Raw genomic sequence first — 21,434 nt, forward strand, 5'->3', positions numbered from 1 at the left:
TAAATTTTCTTGTAAGTTATGCCTGCAGAAACTTTTATACTGAATTTAATCTTTTCTTTTGGTTTAAAATTTTGATGTAAAATCTATTTTCTGTTTAAATATGAAGTTTCAATCGTGTATCTTAATATTTGTAGCTGATGTGTAGAATTTTTGTAAACTGTTTTTTCACATTCTGTATGTTTTGTACGCCACTGTATTACTACATAAAGTCTATAAGATATGATGACAAATTATGAATATAGTCTTAAAATTGTACTAATAAATCCTAATTAAAAATTTAATATTTAAATTCCAATCAACTGTTTAATTTTTTCCCATAACATACTCAAAATGTAAATGTGTCCTGATGACCCAGGTGTATTTTACATGTTGCAATGTTTAAGTGTGCCAAGTAACAGGTAATAGTGAGAGACAATTCGTATGAGTGACTCTACATTGGCAGTGTAAGCTGTAAACGCAATTTCATGTTAGCAAAAGCAATCATCATCTGCAGGGAGCCAGCGACTGTTGGATATTGAAATTGTATACCAGCCACAAGTCACATGTAATTTTTCTTTATTTTGAGTAGTTTCACTCAACAAATGTGAGCAGTTTCAGAAAATTATGTGCCCACACATTACTTATGTCAGACTGTATACAGCACCGACGTCATACAAAAATAAAAGAAAGAAACGAACGAATGGACAGCCATGTTAGTTTTTGGGATTTGAAATAAGTCACAGATCTCGACCTGATACTTTGATTCTGCCTTTATTCAATGCCGAAGAGCCTACACTTTGAAAGGACCTTTTAATTTGCAGAATATTCCGAAAATTTTGCGGCTTGGAAGTTTTTGAATAATGAAGTAAAATAAATTTCTGGTAACATGAAACTCTTGCAGTTAGGTGGTTGTAACCCGTATATAGTTCATTACACTTTAAAAACTGGAGTGTCACAAACAAATTGGGAAAGACCACCATTTTCAGAGCCTTATATTGCGTGTTTCACGATTTGCCTACACGAAGATGTCAATATACAGAATATATAGTGTCTTCAGGTTTTCCTTTGCAATTATGTGGCATAAAATGGATTGAAAATGTGGCCAAACTAGCTTTAACATTCTCCCACATCTAAGACTTATATTTCTCAATTGGCTTAAAATTAAACTCTTATCTGATTCAGAGTGTTTGAAAACTCTATCTTAGCAGTTGGAGACAAATTCTTAGGCCAAAAATTGGCTTCTTTTTCACTGTGACAGCACATCCTTTCAAAAATATGTATCTGATTTTTTACTGATGTACCTATGACTTATTTTTTGTGTAATGAGTTGTTCACTTTTACCACCTCATTAATGCAGCAAGCTGTCAGTTCAGACATTTTGCATAATCGGAAAATCCCTCGTGTAGGCTGGCATGAAGAATATTAAGAATCTGATCACTGCACAATGCTTCGTGTATTTTGGATTTTACTGCAAAGGTACCAAAAGAAAGTTAAGGACTTGACTGAGTGACATCTTGAGGCTAAAAGAAGAAATGCATTCTTGTGTTATTGGTATAATGCAAAAGCTACTTGAAGGCGAACCACTGAAATATAAACCTACACATGCCATTTCATGTTTGGACCCATCAGCAGCATTAAATCAAGAAACAGCTGCATAAAGATTGACATTGTGACTTTAAATTCTCTTTATGGTGAAAATTTGTGTTGTTTGTGTCAAACAATAATTTGTCAATATTTGTAATGATGCTCATATTCAAAAAGAAAAAATTGGCATTGTTCAAAATAAGTGAAACTTGTTTGGATGAATCTCATTACATTGCCACAAAAGAATGTTGTAATTTTGTAGATTTTCTTAAAATAATGTATTTTCGCCTGGAAATGCTGTTGTGGGAAGAGGTTTTTCAATAAACTCGGAATGTATTTCCAGAATTGATGCTCACTCTGTAGCACCATGTGCACTGATATGAAACTTCCTGTCAGATTCAGAATGTGTGCCGGAGCTAGACTCAAACTTGAGTAGGCGGTGACGTACTGGCAGAAATGAGGTTAGGGTTTGAGTCGTACACGGGTAGTTCAGATAAGAGCACTTGCCCGAGTTCGAGTCTTGGTCTGGCACACAGTTTTAATCTGTCAGGAAGTTTCTGAGTGTATTGTTGAGAGTTAGAGTGAAAAATATTCTTGCTCATAATGCTTGCACAGTGTTGACAATTTTAAAATCAACAGAAGTTTAATTCTGTGTAGGCGTAATGCAAGTTGCTTGTACGTAGATGACAAAAGAAGCAACTAAGTGAAACTGAAAAACAACAAGAACAAAAATTATCCAGAAAAGGAATGAAATCTGAAATTAATGTGTTACAATCCATGAAAACAAAAGGGTCAACTGAAGCACCTAAAATTATGTCAGAAATTGATGTTTGAGAAAGTATACATTGGTAAGTGTGCTACAGAATGGCCAGTCAAAGTCAAACATGCAGGGTAGCTAATGCAGATGGGCAGGGATATGCAGGGTGTATGTTGTACCTGTTACACACACTTGATCACTTGTCTTGACAGACTTGATGGGATGAAAAATCAGCTTTCTTGACAAACATTCAAACTGTCACATCACCAAGGAATCATTGATGAGTCGCCACAGTTTATTCAAATATAGCTAAGACACAGTTTGTAACTTCATATTGCATAGTGTAAGTGTAATGACAATTTGTTGCAAAAGGAATTTTTTTGTAAACAAATCAATGTAAGATTATGAATACCTTAACAAAATTCAACAAGAAACTTCAAGTTTTCTTTCAAGATTAACTCTAACATTCTACCATAATTAATCCATGAGATGTGACTGTGGATTTTAATCTGTCTGTTCTGTGTCACTTTTTTCATGTACTGGTCATTTAACCCTTCAGTTGACCCTAATATGTCTGGCTTAAACAAACAGATAGTGTTGCATAAATGCAACCGTGTGACATTTTGATGTGCACTATCCTTCAGATGATCACTCCACTTGGTCAGTCACGCTGTATGTGGTGTACATCTCGAAATGGTTCATATCGGACATCATATATTTTTAAAACAAGCAATTTGTTCTTTCTAGTGTAGTATGTATGCCTAACCCCATACAGTAAATATAATACATGACAACACTGAATTTGAAAATTCAAATTTGGTGGCAACCCTGATGTTAGTAAAAGAATAAATCGCTTTTCTGCGAATAGATTCTGAAATTATGTAAAGCCTCAGTTTCATTATAATAGGTAGCAGCCAAAAGCAAGGAAATGTCTGGCCATAGTGAGGTTTAACGTGGCAAAAATTGGGGAAATGTGCAATTTCATTTTCAATATTTTCGTTTGCTTCTGTTATATAATTTAGAACACTTGCTCCCCACAGAATTTGAAACAATAGCATTACTGAAGTAATCTGTAAACTAATTTTGTATAGCAATCGTATAACCTGCCTTGAATTGTCCTTAATTGGGCCGTAAGTGGTGCCTCGACCCTACTTATGTTAAGCTACCATGGAACATGTCATATCCTGGTCAGTTTGCTGCACTAACTTTCAGAACAGAAGCCACTAAATATTACATGCAGTACATGTGTGTGAAGCTACAGTTAGGGAATGGGACAACTTTGCTTTACACCTTTTATGTGTAAAATCTTAAACACTTTCACTAGGCCCAAATATAATGAGAATTAAAACATGTCTAAAGTGCGAAAATTACGCAACAAACCAGAGTCGATCACCTTAATCTCAAAGTACATTCTCTGTTGTGTACAAAATTGTTTCTTGATATACGTACTGACACTGCATACAACATAATGATTTAAGTTTGTCACAGGAATAACTCTTTATTACTAATCTGGAGGGATATCGAAAAAGTTGCAGAAGTGGATGGCTCTGAATATATCCACAAGAAACTAAACTGAAACTTCCAAAGGAATTTTACATTGCAATGTTACAAATTATTTTTCTACCGACTTTACGTGATTTTTTTTTGCGGCATATACACTGTCATTTTTTGTTACAAGATAAATGATCATTTAACGACAAAATAAACAAATAATATTAGCAAGCAACAAAGTTAGTCAAGGCAGATATTCATTAAACTAAGTGCTACAGATTACAAAAATATCAGTGGATCTAAACAATACGTGAATGTTCCAGCACGATAAGCACACGCGTATTGAAAATATGGACCACGTTATGTTTACCTCCCGTTTTTCACAAAAATAACAGCACTGACAAAATACACCATTGCACTTCTTATAAAAACGTAACGAAACATTTCACTAGTATAGTTGAGAAATCGTCAAAAAGCTGTTGCCAAACAGGTATTTTGTCTTCCTCTCCTGAGTAGTCATACCACTAAAAGACTGTCAGTGCAAGGAAAACAGGCATTTACTGATGACGCGTAATTTTGTTGCTCGTAAAAAGAGTTGTCAACACGTTTCACCTGGCCGCATGTAAAAACGGTAACATAAGGAATTTCGCAGTAACTACGTTAACTGTATATCTATATGAGAAAAGGCAATTTTTTTTTTCCTTTATTGTAATTTTAATCACCTCATACAAGGCGGGCTGACAGCAGCATAATACGCTGATCTTTAGCCTTAAGGGGTACAATAATATGATATAGGTGACACAGACAATACAAAAAATGGCGGGCAAAGAAGGTAGATACAAAAAACAAAAAACAAGAAGCCGTTCACGTTGGACGATAAAAACACTAACACTTGTTGACACGGCGCACAAAACATGGAGAACGGTGATGGCACATGTGAACAGTTGAGTTGTAACTGCACGAAACACAAAACGAAGCACACACACTAGACACTGATGGCGACGATCTCCGGCGCGCGAATGTCCATTATGCGTGTGCGAGTCCGGGGACCTGCCAAGAGAGGAGGAGGTGGAAGGGGAGTGGGAGAGGGAGAGGGGAGAGCAGAGATGTCACGGGCAGGGGAGAAAGGGGGGGAGGAAGGGGGAGGGGAAACCCGGGGGAAGAGGGGTGGAAGGGGACGGGGGAAAAGGAAAGAGAAGGGAAGGGAAGGGAAGAGAAGGGAGGGAGGGAGGGTGCCTAAAGGAAAGGAAACCGGAAGTGGGGGGTGGGGCAGGATCAAAGTTGATAGGAGGGGTAGATGGAGGGGAGGAGGACATCATCAGGGAGGGGGAGCTGGCGGAAGCCACCTTGGGAGAGGGTAAGGAGGGTGGAGAGATGGAGACCAGGTGGGACGTGGGCATACAGGCGCGGCAGCGGGTGGGGGTGGGAGAGGATTGGGGAGACGAGCGGGTGAGGAGAATCGAGTTTGCGGGAGGTGTACAGGATCCGTATCCTTTCAAGGAAAAGGAGGAGGTGGGGGAAGGGGATGAGATCGTACAGGATCCGCATAGGGGAGGGGAGACGGATGCGATAGGTGAGGCGGAGAGCATGGCGTTCAAGGATTTGGAGGGATTTATAAAAGGAAGGGGGGGCGGAGATCCAAGCCGGATGGGCATAACAAAGGATAGGGCGGATGAGGGATTTGTAAGTGTGGAGGATGGTGGAGGGGTCCAGACCCCACGTGGGGCCGGAGAGGAGCTTGAGGAGACTGAGTTGGGAGCGTGCCTTGGCTTGGATTGTCCGGAGGTGGGGAGTCCAGGAGAGGCGACGGTCGAGGGTGACGCGAAGGTATTTAAGGGTGGGAGTGAGGGCGATAGGACGGCCATAGATGGTGATGTAGAAATCAAGGAGATGGAAGGAAGGGGTGGTTTTGCCTACAATGATCGCCTGGGTTTTGGAGGGATTGACCTTGAGCAACCACTGGTTGCACCAAGCGGTGAACCGGTCAAGATGGGATTGGAGAAGGTGTTGGGAGCGCTGCAGGGTGGGGGCAAGGGCAAGGAAGGCAGTGTCATCGGCAAACTGGAGAAGGTGGACGGGGGGTGACGGCGGCGGCATGTCCGCCGTGTACAAAAGGTACAGAAGGGGGGAGAGGACGGAGCCTTGGGGCACACCGGCGGAGGGGAAAAAGGTGTAGGAATCTGTGTTATGGATGGTGACACAGGAAGGACGGTGGGAGAGAAAGGAGCCGATCAGACGGACGTAGTTAATGGGAAGGGCGAAGGTTTGGAGCTTGAAGAGGAGACCGGAATGCCATACTCGGTCATAGGCACGTTCGAGGTCCAGGGAGAGGAAGATTGCGGAGCGACGGGAATTAAGCTGTTGGGAAAGGAGATGCATGAGGTGAAGGAGAAGGTCGTCGGAAGAGAAGGACGGCCGAAAGCCACACTGGGTAACGGGAAGGAGGCGGTGCTGGCGGAGATGCTGGTGGATGCGGCGGGTGAGGATAGATTCCAGGACCTTGCTGAAGACCGAGGTAAGGCTGATGGGGCGGTAGGAGGAGACGGCGGACGGCGGTTTGCCGGGTTTAAGGAACATGAGGATACGGGAGGTTTTCCACAGGTTGGGGTAGTAACCGGTGGACAGGACTACATTGTAGAGCCTGGCCAGGGTGGAGAGGAAAGAGACAGGAGCTTCATGGAGGTGACGGTAGGTGACACGATCGTGACCAGGAGCGGTGTTGCGTTTTGTGCAGAGTGTAGCAATGAGATGCTGTGTAGTGATAGGGGCACTGAGTTCCGTGTGTGCAATGTTGTCCAAGTACTGGAAACCAGGAGCGAGGGGAGGGACAGAGGTGTCAGTTCGATCGCGGATATCCGGGAAGAGGGAGTAATCGAACTGCGGATCATCGGGGATGGAAAATACATCGGAGAGGTAGGAGGCAAAGTGATTGGCCTTACTAAGGGAGTCAGGGAAGGGGTGATCATCATGGAGAAGAGGATAATAGGGGGAGGGTTTAGTTCCGGTAAGGCGACGGAAGGTCGACCAGAACTTGGACGAGTTTATTGGTAGGGTAGCATTTAAACGGGTGCATGTCTGTCGCCAGTCCTGGCGTTCCTTAGCCGCGAACAAATTACGAATGTGCCGTTGGAGTTGCCGGTGGCGTCGTAGTGTGTCCGGGTCACGCGTGCGGAGGAAGGCACGGTAGAGACGACGGGATTCACGGAGGAGGAGGACGGCATGTGGGGGTAAGGTAGGACGATGGGGGCGGATGGCGACAGTAGGGATGTGGGCCTCCACGGCCTCAGACAAGGTCTGCTGGAGAAAGGAAGCGGCATGGGTGACATCGTCAGGGTGGTGGTAGGTGAAGGGGTGGCTACCGACCTGGGTGGAAAGGGTATCCCGGTAGGCATTCCAGTCGGCACGGGAGTAGTCATGGACATACTTAGGGGGAGGGTCATGACGAGGGTCCGGGCGGGGGCGACGACCATCTGAAACGGTGAGGAGGATAGGGAGATGGTCGCTACCAACAGGCTCCAGGACTTCCACCGTTATGCGGCCAAGGAGGTTGGGGGAGGAGAGGATAACATCAGGAGTGGAAATGGATTCAGGACGGGGGTGCTGGGGGATGGGGATTAGGTCGCCTTGAAGGGAGGAGAGGAACCGATACCACCGCCGTAACTGGGCGGCGGAACGACTATGGATGTTGAGGTCGGCGGCGATCACGTAAGAGGAGAAGGTACGGTCGATGTGGGAGAGGAAGTCGAAGGGAATAGGAGCGTTGGGGCGGACATAGATGGTGGCGCAGGTAACGGTAAGGCCGGGGAAGAAGAGACTAAGGATCAAGTGTTCAGTGGGGTCGGGAAGGAGAGGTTGGAGCCGAACGGGGATCTGGCGTTGGTGCCCAATGGCAACTCCGCCACGCGCAATTGGGAGGGGATTATCGGAGTGGTGGAGGAGGTATGGCGAAGTGTGGATGGTGTGGTGGGGTTGGAGGAAGGTTTCATTAAGGAGGAAGGCGTCCACGCGGTGGGTGGCAAGGGTGTGTAGGAAGAGGTTCTTGTTGGCGGGAAGGGAGCGGATGTTGTTGAAAAGGATACGGTGCTGCCGTGCCATGACAGGCAGTTAAACGAGGGTGTCAAGGTGGGAGAAGGTGAAATGGGCCTGGTTGTTCGAGTAGGTGGCGTACATTTTGAGGTGGAAAACGGAACGGGCGGCGAGGGAGATCTGTTGGAGGGTGTGTGGGCGCTGAAAAGGATGAACATTCTGCAGGACAATGGTGAGGAATCTGATGATGTCCTCAGCGGTAGGCGGTGGGCGAAGGGAGATGCCGGGAGGGGTGGGGACGTCCAGAGGGCGGACAGGAACGGTGAGTTCAGGAGTGGTAGGAGGGGGTCGGGCCTTACACTTCTGGGAGTAGGTGGGATGAGGGAGGTTACAGGTATTACAGGAGGGGGGGGACTGGAGATTGGGGCACTGCTGTAAAAAGTGGGCTTGCCTACAGTGCGGGCAGGTGGGGGCCTCGCGGCACTCAGATGTTGGGTGCGCATTATACCGCAAGCACCTTTGGCAGCGGAGGGATTGAGGAGGGGAACGGGAGGGGTCAACCTTATAACGCTGGTTAAAAAGGAGGGCACCCTCCTTCAGGAGGCAGTCTATGGAGTGGGCGCGCTCACAAAAAACCCGCATAAGGCGGGTGGGGCCGGCAGCGTTATGGATCCGGCGAACCGCACGCACTTCCAGATGGGGATGGGCCTGAAGCTCCGCCAACACCTCCTCCTCCGTGATCACTGGACTGAGCCGAGTGATCATGGCGGTGAGGGTCAGCGGGCGACGCGGAGGTTGGGGTTGGCGGGAGGGAGGTGGCGAGGGAGCAGGGGTGAGAGAGGCATGAGGGCCAAAGCGGGTGACAGGGATGCGGGAAAGGAGGTCTGTGTGGAAGGTAGGGCTGGGGGAGGAGATGAGTACCGAATCACGGCGAGGAGTGAGGAGGGAGATGGGAGCACCAGGACAATTCTGGCGAAGGAAGAGGGTGAGGTTCCGGGCTTCAAGGAGGGAGGGATCCGGACGGGAGAGGAGGTAGCGGTAGGAGGAGGGGGTAGAGGAGGAGGAGGAGGGGGCAGGGACGGGCGGGGAGACATCCATGGCATCAGGGGTGGGGGAAGGGGGACGAGGCGGAGCCTTTTTTGGAGCAGACGAGGCAGGGGTGCCACTGGGGCACTTGACGGCGGAGGAGGAGGTGTGGGGAATGGGAACAACTGGAATGTGGCGGGGAGTGGAAGGTCCCGGGGCTGGAGTCGGCGCCGGAGATGGTGACGGTGACGGTGAAGGCGACGGCGACGATGACGATGACGGTGGCAGTGGCGGCGGTGATGGCGAAGGTGACGGGGAGAGCTGGGCATGGACAGTGGCCCGACGGGCCACCACCCTAGCCGGAGCTGCAGTGACAGGCTGGGGGAGTGGGGGGAAAGGATCAGAACGAGAGGAGCGAGAGGAAGAAGCGGGAGAGGGGGCGACAAAGAGCGATGGTGAAGGGAGAGTGAGGAGAGGTGGGATGGAAGGAGGGGGGTGTGACTGGGCACACCAAGTTATAGTGGTGGGGGCGGCGGAAGGGGATGTATAGACGATGGCGGTGGTGGTTGTAGTGACGGTGGTGGTGGGGGCGGACATGACGACAGGAAGAAAAAACGCACAGCACGAAAAAGAAAGGACACAAAACTGGGAACAGGCGAAGACGCAGACGGACGACGACCAGGACGGACGGCGACGGCGACGAGCACCGGCTGGAGGCGGCGGCGGCGAGCACCGGCTGGCGGCAGCGGCGAGCACCGGCCGGCGGCGGCGAACAGACGGACGGACGGACAGCAGGCGGTGGCGAACAGACGGACGGACAGCAGGCAGCAGCGGAGACTGACAAAGAGCAGGCAGGCAGGCGGACGGATGGACGGACGGACGAACGAACAGCTACAGCAGTAAACGACAGACAGACGGACACAATCTTCGAAAGTGGAGATTCCAACCTGAGAGTAGCCCAGGCTTTGTAATCTGGCGCCTTCGAATGAGGGGATCCAACCCTCTGGTGAGAAAAGGCAACATGACAAGACTATTTATTGTTAAAATTAATGCCTAATTTCAGTTATAAATGAGAAAAACAATAACTATCTCAAAAGATTGGCGCATATGCATTCCATGTTATTGAAGATGACATGTAAACACCAAAGATAAAGTTGTCCACGCCAGGTTCATCCAAAGCGAAGCAATCCTATTGGCTCTAGTTACCTCGAAATTCTATTGGTTGGTCTCGTTTCGAGCCGAGCTGTCCCTAACGGCTAGTGCTCCGGCTTGCGGCGAATCTGTAATCTGTGACAACCCGACGGCGGCCGGTGCAGCAGGCCGGTTGCCGGTGCGTCAGAGCCGCACTATGTGTGATCGCCGCCATACAATAACGAGAGATTCAACAGTGCGGCCTGCCGGATGCGGTTCAAGGCCACAGGCCGGACGTCCAGGCCGCATTCTGTCTGGCCAGGCCTTAAGCAGGCAAATTTGGTCAGTGGTTTTGAACTAAATATTTTGCTTCAAATATATTGACGGCTGTAGCAGAATTTTACAAATCTGCTTTCCGTGAAACACAGGGTTTCTTCCATCACAAGACACTTGTCTAATACTTCCTCTAGGCCTGAAGCTATTTCTTAATTTGTGTTTACATCTTAAATTTATAGATTGCCATTCTATGCTAACTGGCAGCGTACCGTGTTTTATCGTTTTAACTCCCCACATGGTTTTATATTTATTGCCTCACAGACAACCTTGTTAATTTTTAACATATTTTGAAATAGTCATGAAAGTTATTGTCATTTATTCTGGTGTAAGCTACAAAAGGAACTGTTTTTATTTATTTCTTTTTTTTTGCAAGAAATTTGTATTCTTTCCTACTAGCTGTTTTTCAGTGCTATGTGGATGTAAAAGAGATTGCAAATGCTACATAACAATATTGCAGAGTACGAATTAAACAAAAAAATCTGTCAGAGTCACCACATAGCAAAACGTTATGGTACTTTGAGCTGTAGAGTCTAGTTTTGAAATGAATAATACGCCAAGAACTGCTCTCTTATTTGCATTCCTTATCTGGGTAGAACTGATAAAACAATTGCTACAGGTACAACTCCGTAGTTCCTCTCAACAACATGCCGCTGGGCTGCACATCGTCACGTGATGACCCCACCACGCACGAAATTCCACACACAAATGTGACGAAAAGCGTACGAGCAGAGCAAGCACCAAGCACGGGCCGTCTATGTCATCGTAGCTGCGCATGTGCAATACGGTGCGGTGTCGGGAAGCCTAACAGACACATCATTGTGGTCCAAAACCACTCGGAAGTGACGTCAAAATCACGTATACGCAAACGCGCTGCACACTTGTCGAGTATCGAGATCCGTGGTCGAGTCGAGTTACGTGAAAGTTTTCGGACCACACTGGAGTGTATGTTAAAACGTCTGTGCGTGTCTGCTGAATCGTCCTAAAACGAGTGTGATCCGCTGATATGTGACCGTAATGTGAAAGAAATGTGGCTGTTATCGCATGTACACTGTAGCGGAGAAATGGAAATGTATTTATAAATTACGTAGAAGTAAATAAGTCGTACGGATTCTCAGCTTATCGGATTTTACCTGTTTCTTGACCATGCTGTGATTGATCTGCTTATTCTGTCGAGGACCAAATAGGTAGCATAAAATGTTATACACCTAAATAATAAATGTAGTATTTCCGTTACACATTCCATAAACCATCATGTATAACCGTTGAGAGAAGCAAAACATTGCCATTGCTTACGAGAAATAGCATTTGTTGTCGAGAACGCAGCTCATACTGGGGGAAAAAACAAACTGTTAAGAATAGTGTCGTGATAAAGCTATAAATTTTCGTTTCCTGGGATGCGTAAGATTCCAGTGCAGTTATAATGAAATTGGTTTACCAAGAGCTGTTACCTGTGTTAAAAAAAATAGATATGTTTTCTAAATTATGCCTCACAGGAAGTTAATGCCTTTTGCCGTCTTCTCAGTTAATTGTGAAAACAACTTTTCAGAAGAAGCAGGCTTTGTTATACATTTAAGGGGTAGTTGTTTGGCTATACATAGGACAGCTAATCTTTTATATTAATAATAGTTTCTATGATCATACAAATGAATTTTGATCACGCAAAAGCGGCCTTAAAGGATCATGAAAGAAACCTCCAAGGGCAACATAAAATTCTTTAAAAAACTACTTCCTGTGTCCATTATACCACAGTTAAATTAGTAAGAATACTTGTGTGTTGTGCCCTGCAGTGTCACACAAAAACTATATATGATTTAAGAAGAATGGGTAAATAACTTGACTGTATAAGAAACAAGGCAGTTTGCTATGGGGTGCATAGTTCACTCAGCAAGAAAGAAGAGTAAAAGACAGGCTGTGTTACAAAGAGTGTTGTCTTAAACCTTTCACTTAATTTCCACTTTCCTGGCAATTTAACTATGCACAATTCATAGCTGAATGAAATATTTCATTTTGTATATGAATCCAGGTCATGTGGACTTTCTTCTCATGTGGCTGTGACTTCAGTTTTGGAAAATTTTACTAAAAATTTACAAACAACAGAACGCTATGAAGCTTTCCATAAAGCATTCTTGTAACCATTCTTACTGTGAGAGCATATAAAAATTAGTTCTGCACCCCTCCAGTATCACAGTACATTTACATTTTGCACCACATAATGCAGAGTAACTGTAGATTTGATTCAGATGTTCAAATACTGAGAGATGTAAGGTATTTATTGTGCTACACAGTTTTGATTAAGAAATTGTCTCCAGAAAACACTGGTATCCTGTAAATAATGATAAGATAATCTCATACACTACAGTCTGACAAGACGACCAAATTTAAAGAGTGTACAGTAACAGCTATGTTACATTAACTGTGATTAGGAAGACAGGCTACTGTTTGCCTTACAGATAACACTGAAAGAAAATCATTTCTGCTGCCATCTGTAAATTAAGTAGTAGCCTGACTTCCTATTGAGATAAAGCCATGTGTTATTTAAACTTGTTGATGCTGTGATACATACAGGTTCTGAATTTTGAAAATTCCAGTAACACTTCAAATTAAAGTAAATGAGACATTGGTAACAAATGCATGTAGTGTTGCAAACTTCTTAAATAGGTACAGTACTTTGTATCTGTTACTGACAGCTTCAAGTTATCAGGTTCAGTTAACAGTGCAATTGAACATCTGAGACCACTACCTACAAATAACTTCAGTAAAATGGAAATGACACTCACTTCTCCCTAAGTAGCAGCACCCATCATAAAATCCTTAAAGTATTCTAGTGAAGTTTTTCAAAGTGTATTCATGTGAGTTGAGTTGTACCTCAAATCATTTGTGTAATCAATCTCTTATCAGTGGAACATTTCCAGGCTGGCTAAAATATGCCTAAGTTAAGCCTCTGTACAAGAAGAGCGTTAAAGAGATACTATCAAATTATTGATCATTTTCACTTTTGCTGGTGTCTTCAAAAATATTTGAAAAGGTTGTGTCTAAGCATCTTCTTAAGCATCCGACTGCAAACAATATATCATCCAAGTCACAGTTTGGGTTCCTTATGCTTACTGATATAGAGAAGGGTATTTGCACATACAGTGGGAATAATTCATAAGAAAACAAGTTAAGAGGCTACTGGCATTCTCTGTGACATGTCAAAAGCCCTTGACTATGAATCACAGCTTTCTCTCAAGAGAATTAGAATATTGTGATGTCACTGGCAGTGCTGCAAAATGGTTAGAGTCTGGCCTAACTAAAAGGAAACAAGGGTGTCACTGCAAATACATGCAGAGTGAGCAAATAGTCTTCGTCTGATTGGGAAGTGATTACATGTGGTGCTCCTCAAGGTTCCATCTTGAATCTGTTGTTTATTCCTGTCTACAGTAATGACCTCATCTGTTAAATTGCCAGATGCTAAGTTTGTTTTGTTGGCACATGACACAAACATTGCAACAAATAGCAAGTCAAGTACAGATTTAGAAATTGCTACTAATCAAATTTTCACTTACAATAAATGGTTTAGAAGTAATTTACTGTCATTAAACTTTTGGAAAGACCCACTATATGCAGATAAGAACCTGTAAGAAATTTGTTTCCAGGATGTGTATAATGTACGAAGACATGCAGATAGAAGCAGTTGACAGTGTTAAATTTCTCGGGTTACAACTCAGTAATAAATTCAGTTAGGAAGGGTGTGTAACACAAAATTGCTGAAGCACCTAAACAAGTTTGCATTTGCAATGGGAATGATGTCAGATGTAGGAGATAGAAAAAAAACTTGCTTACTTCATTTGCTTTCATATTTTGAGGTACCTCGTCAAACTGAGCAAAAGTTTTTATACTGCAGAAGCATGTAATAAGACTCAATTGTGTTGTAAATTCCATATAATCATGTACAAATCTGAGCAAGGAAGTGGGTATTCTAACCAATGCTTCAGTATATTTATCCCTTAAAGAAATTGGTTGCAAATAACATGTTTATTTCCAGACAATAGCTCAGCACATAGTAAAATACTAGGAACAATAAGACCTAAAATTGCTTACCTTGGTCCAAAGAGGAGTCCAGTTTACAGGAACACACATTTTCAATAAATTGCCAGCTACCATTAAAAAGTTTGTTTCAGAAACAGCACAGTTTAAACAGAGTTTGAAAGATTTTTAGGCGGGCAGCTCCTCTATAAATGAATATCTTGACAGGGACTGTTAGACCAGCTGAAGTAAAAATGTCTTAGATTTGGTTTTACAACAGTTAAGATTAGGTGTTGCGTGTATGATAAATTTGTTAAAAGTGCATAACTGTTTCATTCTGAGTGTATTAATTCTGTAAATGTTGGCAGTCCCAGTTTATCTGTTATGTATTCACATATCTTTAAAGTATCCTGACATGTGATCAGGGAAGTGTTATATTCAGATGGTCTGTTTTTTATGTTGTACTTTGACATATTCCATATCCAAGAAACCCATCTCATTTTTGGGTCTATAGAATGAGAACTGAATCTAATGTAGTAAAATACATCTGAGGATGTTAAACATGGCTTCAGTTATCAGCATAGATGTGTAGCCGTTTCAGTTGCCAAGATGAGTACTTAAAGATACCAGTGATATTTATTATGGGTTTATTATGTTAATCATACCTGTGTACGCCCAATTCAACTGATAAGCAACTCTTATGGCTATAATTTATATGTAAAATATTGTCAGGGTAGAGCAATTGCAATATCCAATCACTCAATGAATGCTACTTTTATGTCAGGTCTTTCGTTCCACTGTTGAATCTTCGAATTGTGTGTAATGAACTGGCAAGACCTACAGACAGTGCCATGATTTACAGCCAAGCATTTTAAATGCATGTTGAATCAGAGCTTGAAGATGATACTCATTAGTTAAAAACCTTTGTTGAATTTGTATACCGTTACTTTAATATTTCCATTCCCCTCAAAACATTGGTAATACAAATCACAGTAAGGATTGTACACTAAATTAATTCCTCTGCAACAGGAACAACACCCCTTTAAACATACATCTGCAAGTCGTGGTTTCACCTTCTACAATACTTCACTCCCGGTCTCACTCCCTTCCCAAGGACTGCACACTTTTCATGTCTTTACACATTACTGTTACATCAGTGTGCAAATTTTAGTCTTTGTATTTTATCCTTGCTACCTTCAGAATTTCCTAGTGTATAGTCCAGCCAACAGTGTCAAAAGCTTTCTCTATATCCTCTTGTAAGATTTTTCATAGGACCAATACTGCCTCATGTGTTGCTACTTTTTCCCAGATACCAAAGTAATGTATCCTGAGGTCAGTTGGCACCTACCAGTTTGTCCACTATTCTTTACTTAATTTGTGTCAAACTACAACCATGACTTGCCACACTGATAGTTCTGTAATATTTCCAACTTTCAGTGCCTGGTTTTCGTGGAATAAGAATTATTACTTCCTTCTGAAACGTGAAGGTTTTTCACTTGTCTCGTATCTTGCATACCACATGAAATAGTTCGACTTGGCTGTCTGTCTGAAGGATCTCCACAAATGTGAGGGAATGTCTACTCCAGGTGCCTTATTTGGGTGCAGGTCTTTCATCACCATGTGAAATTATTCTCTTAGTCTATCTTCCACCTAGCCATCATCTGTCTCTTATAATATTGTACTCTAATTTCTCTTGTTATAGTAAACAGTTTACGTAAGAGCCCGTATTTACTCTTTTGATGAATTTTATACACAATCTAATGTACCTTAGGTTAAAGGTAAGTTAAACAATCCCCATTCTTCCTGCTACAATAAAAATATTCAGAAAGAATATGTACAATCTGAATGCCTTGACACAGTGTATTTTTTGGAAAGTGGTCCATACATGAAGGTAGTTACCAGTCCTTTGTGCATTTTCTGCTCTGTTCATATAACACTAAGGTTTTTGGTTAGTCTATCTCTACAATAGGATGCAGCTGGCTGAAATATCCAGAAAGGATATGGAAATAACTTAATCCAACAAAAGTGACTGCTTATGGCAACCTTTATACTTTTGGGGAACCCTGCCTCCTTTTCACGAGTTTGTAAATGACTTTTTTCTTAATCTTCCTTAATGTGGCACAAATCAACTCTTCCATCATAACAGTTACCAGCAACAACAGAGTGAAACAGAAATAAGGTTGTGATACATAAGGAATATCAGTCACATGTTACCTATGTGGATTGCTAGTGTTTGTAACAGAAGCCTCTTTAAGAAATTTAATAAATCTAAAAGGAAAACTTAGCAGCAGAGTGCAAAATCACATGACATTCAAGGCAAAGGTTTCTTAGTTGCATGTGAAACATACCTTGAAGAATATACTTTGCTCCTGCTGATCTAAACCACTTAAAGGGTTCAAAGTTGTACTGAAGTATCACCATTATGTAGTACTACTACTGAATGCAGCCTGTTTTGTCGGCTTTGGTGAATAATAGTCAGTAAAAACCTTACTAATTTATATGAAGCTGGTATCTGTACAGATACCATTGGTGATCTTGCAGCTCTCTAAAAATGAAATTATAATGAAATCCAGACCTTTAGCCGCTTACAGGTGTTGATAATTAGGTATATTCTGCACACAATTTCTGATCTGTTATTGCCACATTTCCCATGAAATGATAATATCTTACACACACACACACACACACACACACACACACACACACACACACACACACACACACACACAGAGAGAGAGAGAGAGAGAGAGAGAGAGAACTCAGGTCACCAAGCTACAGAATTATTATACAGAAACAAAAAATATAAATATCAATCTATTTTATTGGGCATTTACATATTATTACACCTTACTACAATCAATATTAAAAATAATACATGAAAGTAAATCCATCTGCCACACAGCAAAAAATAAGCTTAAATGGATAATTCAAAATTTAACTTGACACAGAATAGCCTTAAAAATTCAAATTTTATCAAGTGTCATCAGTGAAGAACTAAACATTTTTAAGTGTTGACACATGAACTGCAATCCACCATAATGGGTTACAAATAATCAGTTTAAGAATATAAAACATTTCTCCAACCACAGTGTTACTTCACTTGGCTCATACTGGAAGGAAATCCTAGGTTTACCACCTGACAGTGGATCAATACTGCGGCTATGGCAGTCTCTTCCACAATCACCAACTGAGGAACTGTTTATAGTTTGTACAGAAAATTTGAAAACTGTTTTTCATATCAATCAGGACACTCATTTCTAAAGCACCTCCTTTAACTGTCTCAAAGATAGCTGAAACACTATCTCTCTGCTTCTCCAGCAAATCAGCACACACACACACATGCTAACAATAGCTTGTAAAGGAATTACAAATTCAGGTGCATGATGGAATGACATCATACAGCCAATAATTTGGCTCTAGATACATTTATTGATAATTTCACTGGGACACACATACCAGGTATAATGAATACTACATTTTACCCCACTGAAAAAAATTATATTCACACATATTGGACCTTGTAATGTACAAATAAAGCATTGTTTGACGAGACTAGAATGCAGAATCATGCTGACGAGTGGCACAAGGAATAAAGCAATCACATGATTTATTACAAACATGGTATAGGTGCCAATGGAGGAGTGAAACCATCACTTTTTTCTATCAGAGCTGTTAGCAAAGAGATCTTTTGAAGAAGTACAGGGATAGTTGTTATATGCAACATACAAAACAACACATGATATGCCTTTATTTTTTTATAGCTGTAAAGAGTAATGTGGGTTATTTGGTTTTCTTTTTCATTCAAGTTGAAAATGCGAGATCCATTCATGAAGCACTAGCCATTTTCAAGGATTGGAATCCCACCTACTGGGTTACTGATTTCTTATAGTCTGAGATAAACGCAACTGATCAAGCATTTCCTCAGACAAAAGTTTACTTGTGCCTTTCAGTCAAACAGGTTTGAGGAAGATGGCTGAATAAATACCAAATGGCATGAAGAGATTTCTGGGCATGTGGCAAGAAATTTCAGAATCACCAACAGAGAATTTACAGATCATACAGAAGAGATAGTGAGGCTTCTCAGAGAAACGAATATGCACCACTGTACGTTTAACAGCATGGAGAGCTGCATCAAACCAGTCTCAGGACTGAAGACCACAACAACAACAACAACAACAAGGAATAGATCACATGGAGGTCATAGCATTCCATTTGAAGGATCAAACAATAAGAGCTACCTAAAAAATACAAATAAGGGAGATCTTTATGCCAAGTTCTGTAAGCAAACTTTGTCACACATTTGAATTTTTAAGTAGCAGTAGTGAAAAATATTTCTCTGTGGAAAGTTAATAAGGTAGTTACATTGACCGTGATTTGTATTTCCTTTACCCAAGCAACAATGTCTGCTTCTCATTACAAGAAATTCTTGGATTGTTGAGAAACTGTTCAAAAATTACAATCAAGTTGCAAACATTTATGTGCCACAACAAATGGCAGTTTGATACACACGTGAAATACTATATGGATTGTTTTCCTTCAGGAATACTATCAATCTTCCAAGATATCCTTGGAATATAACAGTCTTGATGCAATCTGGTGTGAATTTTCCCATGGACTGAAGGCCAGAAATCCATCATAACTGAACCTAACAAATAAATTAACACCAAGTAATTGAGTTATGCAACACGAAGACAACTGATACATGTTTTCAAGGCACAATTCCAAAATTTAGTACTCACTTCTTTTGGTGCCCAATGACATTGCTCACCAGCTGCAATGCCCAGAACTACTTTACAACTGAATTTAATAAACATTACTGGTATTCCAGTAACAGTAATTGCTTCTGTGTGGTATCTGCAGTAACTTTGCAAAGTTATTAAGAACATTAGTACCAAGGTGGTAGATATCCAATATGTAGGTAACTGATACACATTAAGCTTCCAAAGCAAATAAAAAAAGTCAATACTTACTTCATTTGGTCCCAATGACATTGCTGACCAGATACCATATCAAGGAAACACCATACTCTTCTGTCAGAGTGATACTGGGAAATCTCATGTTCATTAACAGGGTAGTCTATCTTTTTCTCTGTTTCACGTGAATCACTAGACATGTATTGAAGCAAGTGAGAGCAAGTGCATTCTTACTTGGAAAAAGAAATGCAAAATCTTTCCTCCATCACTCATACGACATCTCAATGCCACTAAGATATATCTTATTTATTTTTTCCACCTTTTCAATTCTCAACATTGTCCCGTATTTGAATTAACCTAATTTAAAGTTAAAATTTTTTACTTCATATTTTAAAAAGATTGCAAGTTCTACACTACCATCTAGTTTAATTCCTCAGAAAAATCTTTTCTTTGATGAACAACGAAAAATCCAGGATGGAATGTAACAATATTATGAAAAGGATAGTTGTTGCTGCTCACCAAATGGTGAAGATGCTGAGTCACAGAAAGGCACAACAAAAAGACTGTCGGACTTATCTTTCGGGCAACAAGGGCCTTTTCAAAAGCGCGCGCGCACACTCGCTCACTCACTCACAAACACACACACAAATGTAGCAACTATCCTTTTTATAATATTTTATCTATTGCTACTTCGAAATTCAAATGTGCAACAAAGTTTAAAAGCAGAGACCAACATAAAGACCTCATAGCATTGCATCTCGAGGATCACAAATGACGGAGCTTATTTGTATTTTACATAGACAAAGAGCTATCTAAAATTCAAATAAACCGTCATTTCTTACCCTTCAAATGGGAAGTTATAATGTGTTTAAGACAGATCTTGTAAGGCTTTTGGCATCATTCTTCACTATTGTTTGGATGTTGATGGCACTGCTAATGGGAGACCACCAACTTCAGGATTTGCTAATTGCAAATCTTGCACACAGTTGCTCAGTGATTCAAGTACTTTTTGTAATGTTTCGCTGTTGCTGCAGTTGTATGTGAGATTATAAATCTGTTTACACAGCTCCCTTTCTTCAAACTGCTGCAAAGGAATATTCTGGGTTTGAACAACACCATCTGTATTTGCTGCCTCGACAGCCTCCTCAACCTCGACAGCCTCCTCAACCTCGACAGCCTCCTCAACCTCGACAGCCTCCTCAGCTGCTTCAACTGCCTCCTCAACAGCTTCGTCACTACTACTGCCTTCATATGAAATTACTGAAGAGCCACTTCTAAAGCCCACCCCATACATTTCATCAAGACAGATTAATGGACTAGTCTTATAACTTTCTGGCACTTTATCAAAACCCCACTCTTGGTAAAAAATAAAGATTGCACAGAAATGCTTGCATGGGTATTTATATCTCCGAAAATCTTCACATGTGCAATCTGGTATATCAAAGTTTACAACATAATTACAGTTTCTGGACTTTGCACTCTCCACACAAAATGAACCATCCGATCTCCTACTCACTGATCTTGCAGTTAACTCAACTTTTGCTGATGCATATCGCTGCATGACATGTTTCACAAACTTGTTTGTTTTTTTATGCAAAAACAGTGGAACATCTTTGTTATAAGCTTTGATGGCAGAATTCTGCAGACAGTACTTTCTAATTAGGCTTGGAAGAAACTGGTTTATTATAACCTTAGTAACCCCAGTTAAAGTCCTGTCTGAATTGTGTTTAAGGAAAAAATGTTTTACAACCTTGTTCATGGCTTCAACTCCATTTGTACTGTCAATAGTTGCAAATCTGCCATTGTCCTCATACGCTTTCACCCATCTTTCACATAGCATTAGCCATTGCTGTTGAAATTATGGCCATGCATGCTCATTTCTCCGAGAAACCTCATGCGTTCGCAACTCTTCTACGAAATCTCTAAATTCTCTCTCTGTTGGTGATTCTGAAATTTCTTGTCACATATCCAGAAATGTCTTCATGTCATTTGGTACACGTAGATTATCCTTTTTTTTTCAACCATCTTCCCCATGCCTGTTTTCGATGGAAAAGGCACAAGTAAACTTTTGTCTGAGGGAATGCTTGCTCAATTGCATTTATCTCTGACTCCGAGAAATCAGTAACCCAATAGAGGGGATTCCAATCCTTGAAAATGTCTAGTGCTTCATGAATGGATCTTGCATT

General features: G+C 41.9%; 1 protein-coding gene across 2 annotated transcripts; it reads right to left on the reverse strand.

The window, feature by feature from the left end:
* Window positions 1–17,295: 17,295 nt before the first annotated feature.
* On the reverse strand, window positions 17,296–21,432 carry LOC126203974 (uncharacterized). 2 transcript variants are annotated; one of them, XR_007540435.1, is made up of 4 exons: window positions 20,417–21,432; window positions 19,306–20,380; window positions 19,075–19,198; window positions 17,296–18,980 (listed from the first exon to the last, which is right to left on the reverse strand). XR_007540435.1 is itself a non-coding variant. In XM_049938394.1 (3 exons), exon 1 carries the CDS (start codon window positions 21,086–21,088, stop codon window positions 20,156–20,158), a length of 933 nt encoding a protein of 310 aa, XP_049794351.1. In that variant the 5' UTR covers window positions 21,089–21,432; the 3' UTR covers window positions 17,296–18,980; window positions 19,075–19,198; window positions 19,306–20,155. The 2 variants fall into 2 exon arrangements, 1 of the variants encoding a protein (XP_049794351.1); XM_049938394.1 differs by having other exon boundaries at window positions 19,306–21,432.
* Window positions 21,433–21,434: the final 2 nt, after the last annotated feature.

Source organism: Schistocerca nitens, chromosome 9 (assembly GCF_023898315.1).
Source record: "Schistocerca nitens isolate TAMUIC-IGC-003100 chromosome 9, iqSchNite1.1, whole genome shotgun sequence".
NCBI lineage: Eukaryota > Metazoa > Arthropoda > Insecta > Orthoptera > Acrididae > Schistocerca > Schistocerca nitens.

Coding starts and splice junctions, on each gene's coding strand:
- LOC126203974 (XM_049938394.1), bottom strand. CDS start 21,088: ATGCTATGTGAAAGATGGGTGAAAGCGTATGAGGACAATGGCAGATTT.